The sequence below is a fragment of the Bos mutus genome, chromosome 3, assembly GCF_027580195.1.
Source record: "Bos mutus isolate GX-2022 chromosome 3, NWIPB_WYAK_1.1, whole genome shotgun sequence".
In the NCBI taxonomy this organism is placed as follows: domain Eukaryota; kingdom Metazoa; phylum Chordata; class Mammalia; order Artiodactyla; family Bovidae; genus Bos; species Bos mutus.
Window position 1 is genome coordinate 13,950,434 of NC_091619.1, and position 24,601 is coordinate 13,975,034.

A 24,601-nucleotide genomic window follows, 5' to 3' on the forward strand; every position below is an offset into this window, starting at 1 on the left:
CTCTTTCAGTATCTTCTGAAACTTTGATAAACCTATCATCTAGATATTTATCTGAAATATTAATAAAAATGTTAACTAGAGACCTATGTCATTAGTTTTATCATCCTTCAGTTTATCATCATTGGTAAACTGGTACTAGTTGAGTACAGACATTCAATTTGGCTTCATTTTCATTCTGCGTATATATTCTCATCTTGTCCACAAAGTACAAAAATCTTATTATGTCAATTAGATTATGTCAGTATGTCCTTCACTGAAACTACCCTTAAAAGAATTTAAATAACAATTTAGCACTCACCTTTCAAAAGCCGGGGATCTCTCTGGACGAGTACTTCCTCGAGATCTGTATCTCTGAGTCACTGACAGCCGTGGAGGCCGACTTGGTCCCCAGAAGTCAGTGTGAGTTTGGTGACTCCTCTCATTGGCTCTGTTATCTTGGTCCAGTAGACTGCTACTTAGAAAGGGTCTAAAATCTTGGAAAAACATCGTGGGGTCCAAACGGTCCCAGAACTATAGTAAAAACCAGAAATAAACAACATGTTACTTTTTTCAAGAAAAGGTGACAGAGGAAACAGGATGAAAAAATACTGAAAAAAAGAGAGGATTAACTTTTAAGACTTCAAAATTCAGCAGTTCCAAATGTTAAAAACGTATGCTTCCCAATTTCGTGGAGGAAAAAAGAGAAGTCTCTCAAGTGTATGCACAGGGGGAAAATTTTGTATACCAAGAAATAATTCCCTTCATATAGAAAGAAGCCAATGGCCAGACCTTAATACTGAGCTCATAGCCACATGGCTCTGACCAGTTTCCCACACTAAAATTAAAAACATGAACCAAAGGTTGATCATGAACTTCTGTCCTAAGTACAATCAATCATCTAGATAAACATTATAACCTTGTGTATTGTAACAATGACATCCACATGTCTACCATAGAATAACCTAAGATTAAACAAAACGGATGTATACACTTGTGGGGGAAAAAAAAGAATCAACACTACAAAGTGAAGACAGATGTCTATAAAATACCTAACTTATAGAAGGTGCATGAGGAAGCTGTGTCAAAGCTGTGCCAAAGCAGTGCAAGAATGTCTGATAAGGCCATTCTATTGTACACACTTTTTACTAAAAGCGTATTGGCATGGAACAGGCATGTCTAGGGGCGAGGGGGAAGGGGAGTGCTTGTTGGGTTTTGCCAAGGAATCACTAAACAAAGAGTAAGAGGAAAAAATCCAAGTTACCTCTAAAATAATTTAAATTTTATTTATTTGGGCATCAGATATTTCAAGAGTTCCACAGACCACAGCTTACTTCACTCCATCCAACCAAGTACATAACTCTGGTCACATCCTGGTCTTTTCATGTTGTTTTAAAGTTTTAAATCAAGTTAAAAAAAAAAACCTCATCATTTATTGTATTTTTTAGTATGTTACTAAAATATTAAACTACTCAATACATGAGCTTAGATCCTAAAATCCTCACAGCTCCTCCATCCCAGACTGATCTTTCTTCCAGAGACCCATACTAGCAACAGCCTCCTTTAGAAATACTCAGAGAAGGGTTAGCAGCTCAGTTGCACATTAAGCTAAAGCTGATTCTCAATCTACCTTCCAGTAATTTGTCACATCAATTCTTGAAGTTAAGGGGTTTGTCTAGGTTTGTCAGTAATGTTATTTTTTGCTAATTTTTCCAATTTATAATTTCTGCTTTATTTTCAAAGATGCTTTCTCCCTTTTTAGTTAAAAATATACAATAAATATAAATTATAAAAATACAAGTGCAGAATATAAAATACAAAGTACAATATAGCTTTCATTCTCTCAGCTGTGACCAAACCCTACCCCTAATTCCAAAGAACTATTTAGAGGTTAATTTGATATGCAGAATTCCAGATTTTTTTTTCTTGAGAGGGAATTGTTAAATTTTAATCTTTTGTTTTCCTTTTTATACTTTATGACTTTCTTGTTGCTGTTTGTTATAGTTCTAGAACATAGGCACCATTCCACTAATAGAAACTGACAGGACATAGAGACAGAACTATCTGATGAATACACACAATGACTAGAAAAGAAATATAAAGAGACTTAGTTTATGAAAAGACTACCTTAGTTTATGAAAAGACTTAGCTTACCTCTGAGAAATCATCCCCCAAAATAGGTCCTATATTAACAACTGCAAAAACTAAACAAACCCAAATGAAATAAAAGCAAATAAAACTTCAAAACATTAAAATACAGTGCAAAAAAATGGTGAGACAAATTTAAGTCACTTTCCAGCCCTTCAGTCAATAAAAGGCTGTGACTGTGTCTTTGTTTGGATTCAGGTCCTCCTTTTTAAATTATGCCCTAAAGCCCTTGCCCCAAGTGATGGGGGGTTGGGGGGATGTTAAGCGGGGCAGTGAACACCGGTCTGTGACACCAGACAGCATGCGCTTTCACAGTGGGCCAGCACAGCAATGACGACTCCCCTATTCTCACCGGTAAAGCTTTAGAATTCCAGATCTTTAATTATCTATGTGTACATACATTCACCAGGTTTTATAAACATACACCCACATTTATTCAACAAATACTTACTGAGCATGTACTATGTCCCAATCACTTTCTGGGAATGATTAGAATACAGCAGTTAACAAGATGTTAAAAAGCAAATAAGAACTTGTGCCCTAACAGATTTCATTTTCAAGTGGGAAGAGAAACACTCTCCCTCCCTCCAAAAAAAAACAATGCCATGAAAGGAAAAAAAGGCTTGCAATGAGTAACTCAGAACAAAGGCATATCATTCTTTTCAACATAGCACTGTATGGATGTTTTATGTTTTATAAAGTCTTTAACATTTATTATAATATATAGTATTTGACACATGTAAAATAACACAAGAAAGGAGGTGTAAGAAAATAAAACAGGACTTCCCTAGTGGCAGAGAAGATAAGAATCGACCTGCCAATGCAGGGAACATGGGTTCCATCCCTGGTCTGAGAAGATCCCACACGCTGTGGACCAACAAGGTCCCTGCGCCACAACCACTGAAGCCCATATGCCCTAGAGCCTGTGCTCCACAAGAAAAGCCAACACAATGAGAAGCCTGTGCACGGCGACAAAGAGTAGCCCCAATTCTCCGTCAACTAGAGAAAGCCTGCACACAGCAATGAAGGCCCAGTGCAAACGAAAAAAGTAAAAATAAATTTTTTAAAAAAGAAAACATATGGTCGTGTAACCACCTCTTAGCTCATATGACCAAAACCACTGAAACTCTATGTCCCTCCCTCCTCCAACCTCCAGGGATAACCACTACCCTCAATTTTTTCTTTACCATTCCTTGAATAGTTTTACCACAGATATACACATCCATAAATAAAATGTGCCTTATGAATTAATATGAAAGTGCCTGATGAAAGCACTTGCTTTTCTGTCTCCACATGTTAATACATTTATTTTCACACACACTTTATGCCACACTTTTTAAAATCTTTTCTTCCCTCAATAAACATAAGGACATAGTATTTCCAGTTTTTTGCCATTACAAACAGCCAGTGCGAACATTCTTATATATGTTTTCTGCTATAGAGATAGGAAGTTTCTGTTAGTGGTCTATACAACTTTATATATGGTCTATATTAATGCCAAATTGTTTTCCAAAGTGGTTGAACCAATTTACACATCCACCATGAGTGTTGAAGGGTTTCCACTGTATCAAATCCTGGTGAACACTTGATAATAGGGCTTTTTAAAAAAATAGTTTTTACCAGTCTTCAAGACAGAAAACACTTATATCACTAGAGGTTTCTCTTTTTGTTTTCTGTGTATAAGAATCTATAGGAGGTTGATTTTTTAAATGTATATTTTTTTGTCCTACTGCAGAAAGTAAACTCAACAGGTCTATAGTAAACCTGAAAGACTCCCTTCTGCATTTCTTGTATAGATGGTATAAACCATATAGTAATGAACTCCCTCAGCTATTGTTTATCTGGGAATGCCTTAATTTCTCCTTCATTCTTGAAGACAGTTTTACTTGATTTAGAATTTCAAGGTGGCCATTTTTTTCTTTCAGCACTTTAAATATGTTATCTCACTGCCTTCTCAGTGTAGTTCAGTTCAGTTGCTCAGTCGTGTCTGACTCTTTGCGACCCCATGCACTGCAGCACACCAGGCCTCCCTGTCCATCACCAACTCTCAGAGTTTACTCAAACTCATGTCCACTGAGTCGGTGATGTCATCCAATCATCTCATCCTCTGTTGTACCCTTCTCCTCCGCCTTCAATCTTTCCCAGCATCAGGGTCTTTTCAAGTGAGTCAGTTCTTCACATCAGGTGGCCAAAGTGTTCGAGTTTCAGCTTCAACATCAGTCCTTCCAATGAATATTCAGGACTGGTTTCCTACGATGGACTGGTTGGATTTCTTTGCAGTCCAAGGGACTCTCAAGAGTCTTCTCCAACACCACAGTTCAAAAGCATCAATTCTTCAGCACTCAGCTTTCTTTATAGTCCATCTATATTATACTGTCCTCTCATATCCATACATGACCACTGGAAAAACCATAGCTCTGACGAGACAGACCTTTGTTGGCAAAGTAATGTCTCTGCTTTTTAATATGCTGTCTAGGTTGGTCATAACTTTTCTTCCAAGGAGTAAGCATCTTTTCTTCAGTCACCATCTGCAGTGATTCCGGAGCCCCCAAAAATAAAGTCTGCCACTGTTTCCACTGTTTCCCCATCTATTTGCCATGAACTGATGGGACCAGATGCCATGATCTTTGTTTTCTGAATGTTGAGCTTTAAGCCAACTTTTTCCCTCTCCTCTTTCACTTTCATCAAGAGGCTCTTTAGTTCTTCTTCACTTTCTGCCATAAGGGTGGTATCATCTGCATATTTGTCTTTCTCTGTCTGACTTACTTCACTTAGCATGAAAACTTCTAGGTCCATCCATGTTGGTACAAATGGCATTATTATTTTTTAATGGCTGGGTAATATTCTACATTGTGTATATGTATACATGTGTGTGTATATCACATCTTCTTTATCCTCTCATCTGTCAGTGGACATTTAGGTTGCTTTCATGTCTTGGCATCCCTGGTGGCTCAGACGGTACAGCATCTGTCTACAATGTGGGAGACCCGGGTTCGAGCCCTGGGTTGGGAAGATCCCTTGGAGAAGGAAATGGCAATCCACTCCAGTACTATTGCCTGGAAAAATCCCATGGACAGAGGAGCCTGGTAGGCTACAGTCCATGGGGTCGCAAAGAGTCGGACACGACTGAGCAACTTCACATGCCTTGGCTACTGTAAATAGTGCTGCTATAAACACTGGAGTGCACATATCTTTCCAAATTAGACTTTTTGTCTTTTCCAGATATATCCCCAGGAATGAGATTGCTGGATCATATGCTAATTCTATTTTTAGTTTTTTTTTTTTAATATTATTTATTTTTGGTTGTGCTGGGTCTTCATTGCTTGTAGTACATGGGCTTGTCATTATGGAGGCTTCTCCTGTTGAGGAGCACAGGCTCTAAGGTACGCAAGTTTCAGTAGTTATGAAGCATGGGCTCAGTAGTTGTGGCTCACGGGTTCTAGAGGGCTGGCTTAGTAGTTGTGGTGCACGGGCTTACTCAGCCCACAGCATGTGGGATCTTCCTGGACCAAGGATCAAACCCATGTCCCCTGCACTGGCAAGCAGATTCTTAACCCCTAGACCACCAGGGAAGCCCTACTTTTAGTTTTTTAAGGAATCTCCATACTGTTCTCCAAGGTGGCTGCACCAATTTACATTCCCATCAACAGTGTGGGAATGTTCCCTTTTCTTTGCACCCTTTTCAGCATTTATTATTTGTAGATTTGTTCATGATAGCTACCACTGTGGTTTTGATTTGCATTTCTGTAATAATTAGTAATGCTGAGCCTCTTTTCATGTGCCTATTGGTCATCTATATATATGTCTTCTTTGGATAAATATTTTAAATTTTTGATTAGAAGAAAAATTAAGCACCAAACTCATAATATCAGTAATCTGCATTGATAATTACACACGAATTATTGCATCTAACATTTGTAAAAATGCTGAAGGAACCCAAGCTTAGAAGCAGCTTCAACATCAGCATAAGGCATTTTCTACTTGTTTGGAAACTGCAAATTAGTGCAAACAGATAGTAGTAGTCAATGTATTTGTCCCAAGATACTACTGTATGTTGACCATATAGCACCTGATAAACAGAGCACACCACACCAATCTATCGGAGAGGGCGATGGCACCCCACTCCAGTACTCTTGCCTGGAAAATCCCATGGATGGAGGAGCCTGGTAGGCTGCAGTCCATGGGGTCACTAAGAGTCAGACACGACTGAGTGACTTCACTTTCACTTTTCACTTTCATGTACTGGAGAAGGAAATGGCAACCCACTCCATTGGGAGACACGACTGAAGAGTTGGACATGACTGAAGCGACTTAGCAGCAGCAGCAGCACACAAATTTATACCAAATCAACACTAAGCATAAGAATAGCTTCAGGTCATTTGCCTCTGAGCAGACTTAAGACAAGCCTAAGAGAAAAAAATAGCTCATACAACAAAACTGGGTATTCAAGACAAGTTAAAAACAGATATTCAGTCTATTTTAGATTATTTTCTCACATAGGTTATCACAAGAATACCATTATAAAGTTTTGGTGAAACATTCAAAAGATTCACAGAAACAGCCTAGTTGACAAGCTCTATCTTGAAAAACTGAAAATGTTACTCTACATTGGAGGTAAAAAGATGATGCTTCAAAAAATATGTAGGCTGAAATACTTAACATGTTTCAATATAAAAAAGATGGAGTGACTTCCCGGGGGTCCAGTGACTAAGACTGTGCTCCCAATGCAGGGGGCCTGAGTTGGCTCCCTGGTCTGGAACTAGATCCCACATGCAACTAAGAGTGCCCACATGCTGCAGCTAAGACCTGGTGCAGCGAAATAAATAAATGATATGGACAATTAGCAAAATTTGCTATAAGCTAACCACGATTATATAAGCTAACCAGAAGAACTATACAAAAAAGATGTTAATGACCCAGATAACCATGATGGTGTGATCACTCACCTAGAGCCAGACATCCTGGAGTCCAAAGTCAAGTGGGCCTTAGGAAGCATCACTACAAACAAAGCTAGTGGAGGTGATGAAATTCCAGCTGAGCTATTTCAAGTCCTAAAAGATGATGCTGTGAAAGTGCTGTACTCAATATGCCAGCAAATTTGGAAAACTCAGTGGCCACAGGACTGGAAAAGGTCAGTTTTCATTGCAATCCCAAAGAAAGGCAATGCTAAAGAATGTTCAAATTACAGAAATTGCACTCATTTCACATGCTAGCAAAGTAATGCTCAAAATTCTCCAAGCGAGGATGTATGCTGCATGTGGGATCTAGTTCCCTGACCAGGGAGCCAACTCAGGCCCCCTGCATTGGGAGCACAGTCTTAGTCACTGGACCACCGGGGAAGTCACTCCATCTTTTTTATATTGAAACATGTAAGTATTTCAGCCCACATATTTTTTGAAGTGTCATCTTTTTACCTCCAATGCAGAGTAACATTTTCAGTTTTTCAAGACAGAGCTTGTCAAGTAGGCACTAGCAAAGTAATGCTCAAAATTCTCCAGGCAAAACTTGAACCAAGACTTGAACAGTACATGAACCATGAACTTCCAGATGTTCAAGCTGGATTTAGGAAAGGCAGAGGAACCAGAGATCAAATTGCCAACATCTGTTGGATCATTGAAAAAGCAAGAAAATTCCAGAAAAATATCTACTTCTGCTTTATTGACTATGCCAAAGCCTTTGACTGTGTGGATCACAACAAACTGTGGAACATTCTCAAGAGATGGGAATACCAGACCACCTTATCTGCCTCCTGAGAGATCTGTATGCAGTCAAGAAGCAACAGCTAGAACTGAACATGGAACAACAGATTGGTTCCAAATTAGGAAAGGAGTACATCAAGGCTGTATATATTGTCACCTTGCTTATTTAACTTATATGCAGAATACATCATGCGAAATGCCAGGCTGGATGAAGCACAAGCTGGAATCAAGACTGCAGGGAGAAATATCAGTAACTTCAGATATGCATATAACACCACCCTTATGGCAGAAAGCAAAGAAGAACTAAAGAGCCTCCTGATGAAAGTGAAAGATGAGAGTGAATAAGCTGGTTTAAAACTCAACATTCAAAAAATTATCATCACGGCACGCATCCGGTCCCATCACTTTATGGCAAATAGATGGGAAAACAATGGAAACAGTAACAGACTTTATTCTCATGGGCTCCAAAATCACCGCAGGTGGTGACTGCAGCCATGAAATTAAGAGACGCTTGCTCCATGGAAGAAAAGCTATGACCAATCTAGACAAAGACAGCATATTAAAAAGCAGAGACATTACTTTGCCAACAAAGGTCTGTCTAGTCAAACTACGGTTTTTCCAGTAGTCATGTATGGATGTGAGAGTTGGGACCATAAAGGAAGCTGAGCTCCAAAGAACTGATGCTTTTGAACTGTGGTGTTGGAGAAGACTCGAGAGTTCCTTGGACAGCAAGGAGATCAAACCAGTCAATCGTAAAGGAAATCAGTCCTGAATATTCATTGGAAGGACTGATGCTGAAGCTGAGGCTCCAATACTTTGGCCATCTGATGTGAAGAACTCAGTCCTTGGAAAAGACCCTGATGCTGGGAAAGATTGAAGGCAGGAAGAGAAGGGGACGACAGAGGATGAGATGGTTGGATGGCATCACCAACTCAATGGACTTGAGCTTGAGCAAGTTTCAGAAGTTGGTGATGGACAGGGTGGCCTGGCATGCTGCAGTCCGTGAGGTCACAAAGAGTGGGACACAACTGAGAAACTGAACTGAACCATGATTTTATGAGCACCTCAAATATTATGGTCAATTCTTTGAAAAGTTAAAGAGTTACTATATGGCCCAGCAATTTCCCTCCTACTTATATACTTGAGAACACAGAAAATACATACAGAAAAAAATTATACATATTCACAGCAATGTTATCCAAAACGGTTAGCTGTAAATAATGGAAATGTCCATCAACTGATAAGCAGATAAACAAAATGTAGTATATCCATACAGCAGATCCTGCAGCCATAAAAAAGAATTAAATACTGATTCGTGCTATAAAACAGAGATATGTCAAGAAAACATTATGTTAAGTGAGTCAGTCACAAAGGTCACATACTGTATCATTCATTCCATTTATATCAAATGTCCTAAACAGGCAAAACCACAGAAACAGAAAATCAGCTGATGGTTTCCTAGAGCTGGGGGATCTGGGAAGAAAAAGGAGTGACTACTAATGGATATAGGGTTTCTTCCAGGGGTGATGAAAAAGTCTTAGAATTAGATAGTGGTCAAAAAAAAAAAAAAACCATTATGAGCTACAGAGATGAGTCAGCTGAGGGCAATTTCAAAATTACTAATTTAAGAAATGCAATTTTGAAAAAAGTTCACAAGAAATTTTACGAAAGCACTAAATCAAGATACAGGACATTTTCATCACCTCCATATGTTTCCTAATGCATCTTGGTAATCCCCTCCTCCTGCCCCTCCCTGCCCTCAAGCAGCCAATGATCACTCCGTGATTTGCACTTTCTCGAATTTTATACTTTCTAGGAGTTCATGTAAAGGGAATCATACTATATGTATTCTTTCACTCAGCTTAATTATTTTGAGATTCATTCTAAGTTTTACATGAATCAAGGGTTTATGTTGAGTCACATTCCACATACTTTATATTGCTGAGTAGTATTCCATACTATGGATATACCACAATTTGTTTATCCATCCACCTGTTGATGGGCACTTGGAATGTTTCTAATTTTTATTATTACAATAGTTGCTATGCACAATTATGTACCTATCTTAGGAGAGTATAATGGTTAAATCATATGGCTGATATTTCTTAAAAAAAAAAAAAAAAGCCTGTTTGCTAAAGTGGTTGGACCATTTTTCAATTTTAGTTGCTCCACAGCCTTATCAAAAGTTAATATCCTCAGTCTTGTAAAGTTTAGCCATCCTAATAACTATGTAGTAGCTCACTTTGATGAGTTGTTTTTTTTTGTTTGTTTTTGGCCATACCACGCAGCATGAGGTTCTTAGTTTCCCACCCAGGGATTGAACAATGCCCTCTCCAGTGGAAGATCGAGAGTCCTAACGACTGGACTGCCAGGGAATTCCCTCACTGTGGTTTTAATGGGCATTTTCCTAACTTCTCAATGGACATGAATTTGAGCAAACTCCAGGAGATAGTGGGGGACAGAGGAGCCTGGCATGCTGCAGTCCATGCAGTCACAAAGAATCAGAAACAACTAAACAACAACAACAAACAACAACTAATGATGTTGAGGTTTCTTTTGCCATCTATACACCTTCTTTGGTAAAGGAGATTGTTTAAATCTTTTGCAATTTTCTGAAAATGGGTTGTTTTCTCATTATTCCATTTTAAGAGGTCTCTACGTAGCCTGGATAACAAGTTTTCAATCAAATATAAAATTCCTAAATTTTATAAAAATACAGAGTATTCAAGTGCTATTCACAAAGAAAAAATACGATGTCCAGTACCCACTCACCCCTTAAAATGTAAACACTGTGCCATAACTTATCTCTTGAAAAGCACTTTTTCCAAACGAGTTTAAGCTTACAGGCTATAGATGTGGTCAACTGGCAGTCACTGAACAAAAAACTGGCAAGGCTGACACCAAAACTATTTTTTGTTTCATTCTTCTTCCTTCAGTTACCATTGAGTTTACATTACGTTCTTTGCTTGGCAACAGAATTACCAATTCTGTGTGAACTTAGTAGTGAATTAGAGAAACACAGTTATTCTTTGAACAACTGCTGAAGAGTTCTGGAGTTGATATTTCCAAATGGACTGGATGTGAAGTAGGCAGCACTGTGAAATGAGGTCTTTTAACTCTTTATACTAAGAAGTGAGACAGATGAAAGATTTGGTTGAATTAATTCAACCTTTACGAGCACATCCAGGGTGCAGCTGCTTAAAGAATCCAAACTCTACCCAGCATTTGAGTACAAGCCTTCTGGCTGAGACTGAGAAGAAAAGCAAACAGCTAAAAGGAAGACTTACTTGGGAAAAGAAAGTTAAAGATTTGAAATCTTTAACTTTTACTAGGTTTAATCATTTAAAATTACCATCTTTGTAAGTCAAGAACAATAGAATATCAACAATTTTATTTAGCTCAGCTTAATTTAATGTTGTTCTTGATTACTTCAGAGCCTTCTCCACAGGTCCCAGGAGCATACACAAAAAGACCATAGTTGGTACTGGAGAGAGACTTCATGAAGGTAGACATAATATTGCCCTCCCAGACTACTCATCTCCTCGCCTAAATGCCAGAGGTACTAGTCCCAGATCCTCGCTAACTACAGACTTGAATTACTAAACTCAAAGGTGAGAAGGGAAGACCCAAGAGCTTTCACGTCCACTTCTAACCTCTTTATTCATTCCTCATTACTTTTTCCTACCAGAGAAATGATGTACCTGATTGGTAGGTTGTAAAAACCTAACATCTGCTAAGTCACATTTCTCCAGTTGATGGAGTTCATGTATAAGGGCCCTGCACAAAGGCCAAAGAAGTGGTTCTGAGTATTTGTGCCTGCTCTGCTGGCTCTAATTCTCAGGAGGGACATTCTGTGCAGACTTAGGATGTCCATTTGGCCACAGATCAAATGCGGTTTTCAATTTCACTGAATAAAAATTAAATCTTTATTTCCATCTCCCTAGCATCCATGCTTTACTTCTCAACATGTTCTAGACTCTGAGATGAAGTGAAGAGGTATGATCAATGATCAACCATCATGTATAGCCAGACATGTTTTAATACAGGATAACAGTTTAATATAGAGAATTCATGAAAGAATATGAAGTGATAAAATATAACTCTTATAATTATGAAAAGATAAAAAAAAAAAATTGTGCTATAATCCTAAGTAAATTTTAAAAATCAGAAATATAACATAGCATATTCTATGATTATATCTGAAAACAGTTATGAAGCATGAATGTGAGAAATGGAAAGTATGAGAAAGAAAGAAAGAAAATGAGAAAGGGAGGGAAGGAAAGGATGAAATAAAAAATAAGGTAATGATAATATGGAAGACTTTTTAAAAATCTTATTAACGTTGTTATAGTATCTTTCAGTATCTATGCCTCAGGACAAAACCTGAAAGGAAATATATAAAGAAAGGGGGCTCTTAGAATAGTGGAACTCCAGATGCATTTTAACACCTTTTTTATTGCCCAATGCAATGCTGCATATGTACCAAAACAAATTTTATTTAAATAAATATAAATCAGGCTGCTCAGAGCACCTTGCCTTCTTGAACACCTGGGAGTTCTTTTTCTAGAAAACCATCTATCTTATTTTTGCTAATATGAATCAGAAGCCATAGCCACTCTTGCACTGAAGTGATATACTCAGGAAAGCTGCGACTTTCAGATCAGATGTCTCACTGGCACCAGGTCATGGTCAGAAGCTTTCAAGTAATCAATTAAATGCTCAGATAGCAATGGGCTCAATTCCCCAGATTATCAACAGGGGCCTCAGTATAGCTATGTCCTCTCTCTCTACAATCTGTTAACAACATTTCTAAATTCACTCTCCACCAACCCTCACACATTACTCAAACATAGTTCCCATTTCACTGGCAACTCTTCTCCATCCTCATCCACTCTTCCTGTTCCCCCACCCCAGATCTCATTCAGGAAAAAAAAAAAATATATATATACACACACACACACACATACACACACACATATACATATGCATGCTTGAACTAAGCCTCTTCTAATATATCTAGTGTTTTAAGAATCCAGCATTAATAAATACTAATTAAGAAAATAATCTCTTCATTGTACAAGCAACTCTGAAGAAAAATAGAGCAAAACTGAGCATAAGCATTTGCTGGAATTATCAACTGAAATATAGAAAAGAAAAACAACTCTTGTTTCCAAACATAATTTTCTTTCCAGGCTTCTCCTCTAGGGATATGGGTATAATTATGAACTTAAAGCCTAAGAACGCTGTCTAGAGGAAAAGTGTTTGTGTTTTCTCATCTCTTTGTTTATCTAAATTCCACCTACCTTTTGAGGCTCTAGTACTCGAAGCCTTGTTTTACCTTCTCCATGAAGTATTATTAACAGCTAAAATTTATTAAGCACTCACTATACGGCAGGCACACTGGCCCACACACCTGGCATGTATCAACTCAATCCTCACAACAACCCGGAGGTAGGTATTATTATTTTCCCCAATTTACAAAGGAGGAAACAGAGGCACTGAAAAATTCTAAGTAATTTTGCCCAGGTTACACAGTCAGTAAGCAGTAGACCCAGGATTTAAACTCAGGCAATCTGGATCTGGGCATATCACTATGTCATTTGACTTCTTTTCCTAAACATCTTAGTCTTTTCAAAGACAGCAGCACACCTAATCTGTCCTTTCTACTGTCTGTCACATACACCCCACAGTAAGTTTATTATACCCTCTGTACATTCTTTCTTGTATCCATACTTGTTTCATATGTTTGCACTTGCTCCCCAACTAAATTATAAGTTCCTTGCACTCAAGGCAACTGTAACATTTGTTTCTTGCCCTAACTTCTAGCAGAGTGCTGGAAGTGCACTCAATATATACTTCTTAGCTGATTTTTTTAATCCTTGACAACTTATACAATATTAAAAGACAGGTTTTTTTCTATACAAGTGCAAAATATTTTAAAAGGAGAAAACTGAAATATTCCCTTTGATGACAAGGGAAAACTGGGTGTAATCATGCCCTCGCTACAAATCCTGAAGAACATGATGTCACAGGCTATAACTAGGCAAAATTACTTCAACACCTGAAGGATAACTCATGCAGTGTCAGATTTAGCATTACTAAAGTTGGGAAACTGACTAAATATATATATTTATTTTTCTTCTGAATGCATCTTCTCCTAGTGAGTCATAACTATAAAACTTGTATTTCCATCTCCTAAAAGAGAACACTTAAGGAAAATCAGATGAAGTTTTTCCTCTGCATATGTATAACCAGTAAGTGACAATCTGTGTTATCGGGAATAGCACACACAAGGAAAAAAAAAATACTAAAACTGGAAAGGCTTTCATGCCTGGTGAGCAGAATCAATTTTAAGTAATGTTTTTTCATCCATCAAAACAAGAAAATGGGAGTTTAAAGACATAATCTATCTTGAATCACACTAACCAACCCACATACCAAGTCAGTTCAGAGTTAAGTAAAAAGCTTAATACCGGATATTGGGAAGTACCACAGACCATAAGTAAAAGAAAATACCCTTACTAAAACAGGATTGTTACCCAAACATTAAGTTTCTTGACTATATATCTAATAACACAAAAAATCTGGGGAGCTGAGAATTCCCTGGTGGCCCAGTGGTTAGGACTTGGTGCTTTCACTACTGGGGCCTGGGTTCAATCCCTGGTTTGTTTGAACAAACCTAGTTTGTTCCTTAGTTCCTTGTAGGAACTAAGATCCTACAAGCTGCACGGTGTAGCAAAAAAAAAAAAAAAAAGTCTGGGAGCTGCAAGTCTTAAAATAATTTTCAGAGGATAAAGGAGAGAAGCTTAGGGTTTTATGGGCTTCTTACTGAATACCAGTTTTCAGACACACCTGCAAATACAGTTTTACTTTATACACAAATAAATACTAAGAAGTTTTGCTTGTTCTCAAAACTTGAACTATTTCCAAAAAAGGTTAATGTGATTCTGAAATCAAAGAAATTCCGATTATGGGATTTAATTTTTTTTTTCTTTTAGCATCTGTTAGCTTTCTAGAGCTAACCAAACTATATGGCAGTAGGAGCAAAAGCAAACCAGTGTTTTCTGTAGGCAGAGGGGTCTACCCTTGTGAGATATAGTCTCTTAATGCTTATAAACAAAAAGTACTTAGTGTTACTTAAAACTGTACACCTTAGGGCTCCCCTGGTGGCTCCAGGGTAAGGAATCCACCCGCCAATGCAGGAGAAATGGGTTCGCTCACTGATTCAGAAAGATCCCACATGTCACATGGCAACTAAGCTTGTGCACCACAACTACTGAGCCTATGCTCTAGAGCCCGAGAGCCACATCTACTGAGTCCACCTGTCACAACTACTGAAGCCCACATGCCCCAGAGTTTGTGCTTTGCGGTAAGAGAACCCACATTATATAAAGAACTGGAAATTAACTATAGGTCCTATTGTGAGACCTGGAAGGCAAGTAAATATCTTATCCTTAATCTGGCACCCAAATTCCAAAACATATACCAAATTACCATATTCATTAAAGGTAATCTCTAGAAACCAGTTCCTCTGTGTAAAACTGTAGACTGTGCCTCAATGTGACTTCAGTTATAACTCATCCCCTGCTCTTTACTTGACTGTCACACCACTAAGAGTCTGCACACAGTTATTAAAAAAAAAACACAAGCTTTACATTCTCACACTATATACACAATATAGAAGCAGAAAATAACTGATAATACCTCCTAATCAAAGGTTTACTAAAAATAACATGCCAAAGCCCCAACTACTGAACACAAATCCTTCTAAGACTACTCTTGCCTACATTTCCCTTAAACATTCTGAGGTTTTGTTGCACTGTCACCGTTGTAGCACGAGGCCACTACCTAAAGAATCCACAGAGCCAAAGGAACACTTACCTCGGAAAACTGTGTTGATGTGCTGCTGCCACCACCTAAAAAACTGAAGAGAAAAAGCAATGAGAAGTGATTCTATTTTCTATTCCCAGGAGTAAGCTTCCCTCCCAGAACCTAAATATAGAATGGTACAGTGAGAACAAATCCCAATAAGGAAAAATAACTCATTCCAATGTGACACCTACAAAGGAAATTATGAAGAACTTGCATGTGGATTAATCTATGAAAAATACTATAACAAACTACAAAATCAAGGATAAACCAAGTGAAGAAAATTAGAGACAGGGGCCATCACAGGGAAGGAAGAAGGACCCACAGCCAGCAATGCAACTCAAATCTGAGTAAAGGAAGAAAAATATTTATTCTCAGAAGCTAAAAAATAAAACTAGATTCTCCAAATAATATTTCACTAAAAAAACCACTAACCATCAGATGAACACACAACATTTGAAACTACTAGAAATGATTAAAAATTAGTAATGCAAGGGGTCTGGTACAATATTTAGCATCTTATAAAAGGGCTCAATACATATTTTTTCTTCTGATGGTGATTATCTTACCCACCCCTCAGAGTCATCCTCCATTAAGACTTTACTAAACTCACCAAACAAGACTCTTCCACAGCCCTCTGCACTCTTGACTTTGATTCTAAATTTGACCTTGTATTATACATATCTAGAACTTGTTTCATCCATTTCTACTTCTCACCCTTCTTTCAGAAACATAAAGTTCAGACAGTAAAGACTGTATTTTATTAATACCACAAATACATGTATTTATTATGTATCAGCCATTATACAGAGCACTCAGCACTTATGATAACACTGCTTTATTATATCCTGCATTGAAAACTCAAAAGTAAACGTTACTGAATTAATATTGCATGTGTAAACTAACTCCCAAAGACCAGGAAAAAATATTAGATCCCACTGTCCCCATGAAATTTGCAAAGACAGAAAACTGGCTAAAACACTTTGAAAGAAGGGGGATGGAAAGAATCACAAGAATTGTTGGATATCACTTTTACTTCAAGACACATACAAGGGCACAAAAGTACACACATTAGCACACCCGCATGCACACACTCACGCCAATGATATAAAGTACACAAATTACTAGGGCAGCTTTCATTTTCAGAATTACAGTAGTAATCCAGGCACTGCACTCAGCTCATTGAGAAAACACACACACCCTGGTTAGTCTGGAACCAAAAGTGAAAAAACGAAAGCTAATGCCATTCTCTGTCTATGGCAGCCTTATTCTCTGATTAGAAACCATTTGACAACTGTTATTTGTTTCAGAAGTTAAAATGTCTTTTGTAAAAAAACACTTCCTCTGTAGAACAAGCCCCAAATTACCAGTACCTCTATGCTAGATAAATAATTAAATTACCACTGTGTATCTATCTTATTGCTCAAGCCTAGAAAGGCTTCCAGGGCTCTTACTGCCTTTACCATATATTGATAGCTTCAAGGATTCAGGTATCTTTGGTAATTAAAGTTATCAACTCTTTCTTTTAGGGTTCTTCTATCCCTGCAACTCCCCCAGCCTTCCCTTTCCTTAAAATTCCTTTGTATATTAAGAATGACAGAGCTGGGGTTCCTTGGTGGCTCAGTGGTGAAGAATCCACCTGCCAATGCAGGACACATGGGTTCAATCCCCGATCCAGGAAGATCCCACATGCAGCATGGCAACCAAGTCTGTACACCACAACCCTTGAGCCCGTGCTGTAGAGCCTGGGAGCTGCAACTACTGAGCCCCACTGTAGAGCCCACGTGCCACAACTATTGAAGCCCACTGGCCATAGAGCCCTTGGCCCACAACAAGAGAAGCCACCACAATGAGAAGCCTGAGCGCCACAACTAGAGTAGCCCCTGCTCGCAGCACCTAGTAAGAAGCCCATGCACAGCAACAAAGGCCCAGCACAGCCACAAATAAACAAACAAATAAATAATTTTTAAAAAAGAATGACAGGGCTAATCACAGAGAAGGGACAGTAAAAACAATTACATTTTTCTGAGAAATGTTACAAAGCTTAAGTAAATTTACAAGATGTTCCTCCAGATGAATGTCTAACAGCAAATGGAACCCATTATCCAATGTTCACATAAGGACTTGCTCTCATTAATTTTTACCATCCACTACATAACACTGTAATTGCTAAGTATTCAAATCAGCAAATGTTCATAAACTTTATAGAAGGGAATAAATACCCTGCTACCTCTAAGACACTGATTCTAAGCAGATTTCTTCAACTATTTAAAACACTGATCTTTCAAAAGACATCACCTTTGTATTTGAATATCTGCTACCAATAGCACCTGTACAAGACAATCTTTGACTCACAAAAGCACAAATAAAAGATTAAGTCAAGTGAGAGCAGGATCCATAGAATTCAGTTTCCTTCTAGAAAAGATTCATCTTGTAGAAACCAGGATTAGTATTCAAAACCTTTGAAAAAAACGCTCCCCCAAAACACAACATGCTCTATAACACATGCAGAGCATACCCTGCTTGAAACAAGTATATGATGCAATTATAACAGCACAAATAAAAAGCTATCCCAAGTTAGCATGCCATCCACACAAAATCGCTAATTTTGCCTTCATGCTAATCTTATAGATTGAGCTGGTATTGTGTTATTTAAAACCAAGATTATTACATCAAGTGTTTGTAGCAAACTAGATCTTCATGCCATATGTTGCCCCAGAAGCTTCAGGTCAGATTATACATATAATAATCACTGATCGTTAATAAAGTTAAACTGATTGTACATACTGTAAAATGTGTAGTTTTTCCTGGTTGTGGAAGGGAACTTCAACTTTATATTCTGCCAACAGCAACAGTAAAGGAATTATTTACTGTCATTAAAACCCCCAAAGTCATTCCAATATTAAAAGAAGCCCTCCTATCAACACTATTCTACTTTTTATTATACTTTCATAGTTTTACTCATATTAACCAAGAAGGAATATGTAACACTGTCACTTTCAGAAATAACTTTCCCCTTTTATAGGTTGTATACCATCAGTAAGAGCAACAAGAGCCAATTTCAAGCATGCAAGATGGTATGTTTGACCACAATAATCCTAATAAGCACAAGGGGCCCAAGGCTTCCTCAAGAATAACAACTCAGTTTCCCTGGCTAGAACAGCCTGTTTATCTTACTAGGCAATCTTTGTCAGAAGTTGCTCCCCAGCCCACCAAAGGGGTATAAGAGCAATCTACTTTCAGGCAAGAGTAGTCACTAAAAACCAACCAATAATCCAAGAGAAACCCTAAAGTCTCAGAAAATATACGAAAACTCACCAAATTTACTCTGATAGGGATACAGAGGTTTCCCAGGAACGCCACAGTAGATCTCAAGACACCTACTATCACAACATTTTCCCAATTTCCCCATTTTTCTTCCCCTTTGCTCTGCTACTTTTCTTCTCTCTCAGCAGAGAGTGTAAGTTATAAAACAAATTTCTTTCTATTCATTCAGTTGATGTTAAAAAACATAATTTTGATAAGAGAATGCCTGATTTATTCATGGGCTTGTACTATACCTGGAATCATCTGTCACTTCTTCAATAAAACCTGATTCACATCTGGGACAAATATATTCCTATAAAAGAAAGGAAGACATAAATGAGAGTTTTTCACCAGAAAGCTAAGTATATAGTTACAGAACAATATGCAGTACACAAGCTGATGTTGTGAAATGTTGTTTGTACTTGCTGACTCTCAGGATAATTTTTTCTGTTATACTCCGGCAAGTAATGAATTCCATGTGATAATTATAGAATGGCTTCATAAGTGATTCCCACTGAAAGCTAAAAGGAAGAATGTCAAAGTTTGTTTTTTTAACTTGAACTTTTTTTTTAACTGTAATGAGTTCATTATCTAATTCTTTCTTCAAATCTAGTGAAAATGCTCCAAGAAATGTATCAGAGCAGTAAAAGTTTGTAATACTCAATGGGTATAGAAATTGCTGTTTTTTTCCTGCTATGCTATTTTTTTCCTTTATCTACTCCTTGCCTTTTTGCCCCACTATCATAACCCAAGCTAGCACTGGCCCTAAACAATGCAGGAGACACAAACTGAATCACAGAATAAACTGATTGATTTAATCACAGAATAAATCAATTCCAGACTAGAAATTTACAGTGAAGTTTTACAATACTTCTAACCTATTTTTTGATTATCAATGGTTCCAAATAAAATTTAAATATTCTCAGGTATTCTATAGACATGTTAATTCAAATAACCAGAATAATTCCATTAGATCAGTTTCTATTTCCTTCACTACCAGGAATATTTCTTTTAATTAAATATCAAGCTTTTGGGCCAATTATCTGTGTCTAGAACTTCTGGGTTACCTTGATGGATTTCTCCACTCCAGGGCTCTAATTGGATGGCTCAGACGGTAAAGAATCTGCCTGCAATGAGGGAGACCGGGGTTTGATCCCTGGGTCAGGAAGATCCCCTGGAGAAGGGAATGGCTACTCACTCCAGAATTCTTATCTGGAGAATCCCATGCACAGAGGAGCCTGGAGGGCTACAGTCCATGGGGTCACAGAGAGTTGGACGTGACTGAACAACATTGGGGCTGATAAGAAAGAATATACTTCAGAGGTTGCTTTACCACAATTTTAAAAAGTATATTTTAACTATTAATACCTATTAAAATAGATCTGGGAAAGACATCTTCAACTATTTTCTTGCTCGCTATATTTTCTAAATCCCAAAGTTTGTCTTATAAGAAGGAAATGTAAGCTGTATTTGCCTACTCAAAGACAGTCAGAAATGTAACTCAAACATTCAAATGCTTTCTTAAAAGAGGCGTAAAGAAAAAAACCAATCCCTTCTGTCAAGAAGACTAGTTTGGTGAGCAGTCAATGCAAGAAAAACATTTAAATTTAATAAAACAATTGCCTCAAGCAATGCACACTGGGAATATAAACAAATACCAAAGTTCTCCTGAGGGAATCAAGGGAAGCTTTACCTGAAACAGAGACTTAAAATATTAGTCTATCTGCTCAATAAAAATGGAAATTATGAGTTAAAAATTGTAACAATAGAATACAGCATGCATGGTGGTTGGAGGGGAATGGTATGATGAATGTGAATAGGCAGGCTGAAACCAGACTACGGAAAACTTCAGATTACCATGAAATTTATCCTGTAGAGCAGAGACTCTCAACCTTTTTTCTTCTCTACACACATGAAAGATGAGAAACACTAATAATGGGCATACTGTGAATTACTCCAGGCAGGAAACAATCTGGAGAACATATAAATTCTGAGCCCCTCCCTCTGCTCCTCATCCCCTATCCTCCCAGGGGAGGATAACTATATTCCTTTGTAGTAGCAGAACTATATTCCTTCTCTCCCACAAAGAAAGTTATCTGAAAGCAAGTGAGATGGCCTTTAGAAAACCTTAAATCTATTTTAATGTTTAAATTTAAAAAGAAAAAAATCAATTAAAAAATGTTGTAATTTGTGATTTGCATCCCAGTGTCAGGCCCTCCTCTTTCTTCTCTCTTCCTCTCTCATTCATTCCCATTGCTTCACATGAAAACTAAAAAAATAAAAATAAATAAATATCCTCTAGGTGGAACAAATCCCAAATGTGTTATCTCTAACCCAGGTCACTCTTCTGGACTCCAGATTCATTTATCTTCAAATGTCTTCTCTGTCATGCTCTTTCTCTCTTACACACACACACTTATCAAGAGGTGGCATATCAAATTTGTTCATACTGGAAAACTCGGGAGTCACTCCTGACTCCTCCGTCTCTGTCATCTTCCACATCGAACCATCAAATCCCGGTACTTCTACTGCGAACACATTTCTCAAATCTACTCCTTGCCTTTTTGCCACACTATCATAACCCAAGCCAGCACTGGCTCTAAACAATGAATAAGTTCCCTCTTAAGTGCTGTCCTGCTTCTCTTCCAGCCTCTTCCCATCTGTTCTGCATGATAAAGTCAGAATTATCTTTCTAAAACATAAAACAGACCATATCATCCCATCTTAAAACCTTTCAACTATTTCCAGAAACACTCAGAATAAAATCAAACTCTTAAAAATGACTTGCAAGGCCTTGATTCAGCTGGTCCCTGTTTAACTTGCCAACCTCATTTCAGGCTACCTGCCTCAGTGAATTCCAGTCACAAAAACCTTTCAATTATTCTAACTCATCAAGCTGATCCCTGCCTCAAGCTTTTACACATTCTGCTCCTACAACTGAAAATACTATTCCCCTAACTCTTTGCATGGCAAGGGACTTCCAGTCTTTTAGGTCTCCATTTTGAGGTCACGTTGGAAAGCCCCTCTTTCACCATTCAGTCTAAAGTGCTTTCCTCCTCTTTTTAAAAAGAATTTATTTATTTTTGGTTGCATTGAGTCTTCATTGCTGTGTGTGAGCTTTCTCTAGTTGCAGCAAGCAGGGGCTACTCATCGTGGCAGTGCATGGGCTTCCCATCGCAGTGGCTTCTCTTGTTGCGGAGCACAGGCTCTAGGCACACAGGCTTCAGTAGTTGTGGTGCAGGAGGCTTAGCTACTCTGTAGCATGCGGAATTCTCCTGGACCAGGGATTGAACCTGTGTCCCCTGCATTGGCAGGCAGATTCCTTTCCACTTGTTTAACACCAGGGAAGTCCCCTCCTCTTCTTATTTTCTCCTTATGGCTCCTAATTCATTCCTTTATAGCACTTATCACAGTTTGTAATTATATATTTGTTTAATGCTTTCTTAATGTCTGTAACCATTCAGAAAGCTTTAAGTTTCATAAAGGCAGGGTTCAGATCAATTTTGTTTACCATTATATCCCTAAGACAGTCAGGTATTCAATAAACATTTACTGAATAAACAAACATGAAATTACTTGCCACACACCTCACAACTAGGAGTCAAAGTACCAGAATCTAATACAATCAGAGAATGGTTAGAGTGGAAGTAAACAACTAAAAGAGCTGGAAGTTTAAGAAGTTGGGGCCTGCTCATGGGATAGTGAAGCCTAAGATTTCAAAAGAAGCAATGTTCTGGATGATCACAAAGTGTAAGATGCAGCTATGGGAGTAGATGGTGTAATAATTATACAATTATTATTGTATGCTAAAGCTGAAACTCCAGTACTTTGGCCACCTCATGCGAAGACTCTGATGCTGGGAGAGATTGGGGGCAGGAGGAGAAGGGGACAACAGAGGATGAGATGGCTGGATGGCATCACCGACTCAATGGACGTGAGTTTGAGTGAACTCCGGGAGTTGGTGATGGACAGGGAGGCCTGGCGTGCTGCAGTTCATGGGGTCGCAAAGAGTCGGACACGACTGAGCGACTGAACTGAATCACATTTATTTCATAATCAACATTAAGCATATATAGAAATATTATACATGTATTTTTAAAATTTTTAATTGGAGGATAACTGCTTTACAATATTGTGTTGGTTTCTACCATACAACAACATGAACCAGCCATAGGTACACATATGCCCCCTTCCTCTTAAATCTCCCTCCCACCTCCTACCCATCCCACCCCCCTAGGTTGTGTCACGGAGCACCTGACTTGAGCTCGGTGCATCATACAACAAATTTTCACTATCTAGTTTACATATGGTAAGTTATGTTTCCGCGCTACACTCTCGATGGGCCCCAGCCACTTCTTTCCTCACTTTGTCCACAAGTCTGTTCTTTATGTCTGCGTCTCCACTGCTGCCCTGCAAATAGGCTCCTAGATTCCATATATATGTGTTAATACATGATATTTGTTTTTCTCTTTCTGACTTACTTTACTCTGTATAACAGGCTCTAGGTTCATCCACCTCATTAGGACTGAATGTAGTCTTTTTTATGGCTGAGTAATATTCTATTGTATGTATGTACCACAACTTTTTTATTAACTCATCTGTCGATGGACCTCTACGTTGCTTTCATGTCCCAGCTGTTGTAAATAGTGCTGCAATGAAAGCTGGGGTACATGTGGCTCTTTCAATTATGGTTTTCTCAGGGTATATGCCCAATGGTGGGATTGTTGCATCATATGGCAATTCTATTCCTAGTTTTTTAAGCAGTATCCATAATGTTCTCCATAGTGACAGTATCAATTTACATTCCCACCATGGAGTAAGTAAGGTCTTTAAAGGGTCATCTACACTGATCCTGAACTTTCAATGATGTTTAGAACTATGATAAAAAGAAAATAATTTCAGAAGGTAGATATCATAATTGGGAAGACAGAAGTGAGACTTGAAGCAAGAATCACAGTGATTTAGAGTAGAGAAATGTACAAGTTCTCGCTTCATGATCCCAGTTCTAAGAACCAGATCACTGAATCTGGAGAGCCCTGTGACTTCTTTACCTATAGAATACTGAGCTAATTCCAGACAATGTTCTTAACTGCCTAACAGTTTCTGCTTTCTGAGTCTTAAAGCCCTGAGCAGTCACACAAGTCTGGGCTACTCTGTTGGACAGCAAGCAAAGAGGAACTAAAGAACCTCTTGATGAGGGTGAAAGAAGAGAGTGAAAAGCCTGGCTTAAAACTCAACATTCAAAAAAAGATCATCATGACATCTAGTCCCATCACTTCATGGCAAACAGAAGAGGAAAAAGTGGAAACAGTGACAGATATTACTTTCTTGAGCTCCAAAATCACTGCTCCAAAATCACTCCAATCAATGACTGCAGCCAAGAAATTAAAAGATACCAGCTCCTTGGAAGAAAAGCTATGACAAACCTAGACAGCATATTAAAAAGCAGAGACAGTAACTTTGCCGAAACCATAGTCAAAGCTATGGTTTTTTCAGTAATCATATAAGGATATAAGAGCTGGACCATAAAGTTGAGTGCCAAAGAATTGATGCTTTTGAATTACGGTCCTGGAGAAGACTCTTGAGAGTCCCTTGGACAGCAA

At 38.1% G+C, this 24,601-nt stretch overlaps 1 protein-coding gene across 4 annotated transcripts in view; it reads right to left on the minus strand.

Moving 5' to 3' along the window:
* The window catches only part of RNF115 (ring finger protein 115), a 72,611-nt gene that overhangs the window by 31,904 nt on the left and 16,106 nt on the right, over positions 1–24,601 (minus strand). For 3 of the 4 annotated variants that reach the window (XM_070367016.1, XM_070367019.1, XM_070367013.1), the window contains 4 exons: positions 19,253–19,311; positions 18,480–18,531; positions 15,705–15,747; positions 299–510 (listed from right to left, as the gene is read on the minus strand). In XM_070367016.1, coding sequence (XP_070223117.1) covers positions 299–510; positions 15,705–15,747; positions 18,480–18,531; positions 19,253–19,262 — 317 coding nt within the window. In that variant the 5' untranslated portion in view covers positions 19,263–19,311. The remainder of the gene's footprint in view (positions 1–298; positions 511–15,704; positions 15,748–18,479; positions 18,532–19,252; positions 19,312–24,601) is intronic. The other variant, XM_005898511.3, reaches the window with a different exon arrangement.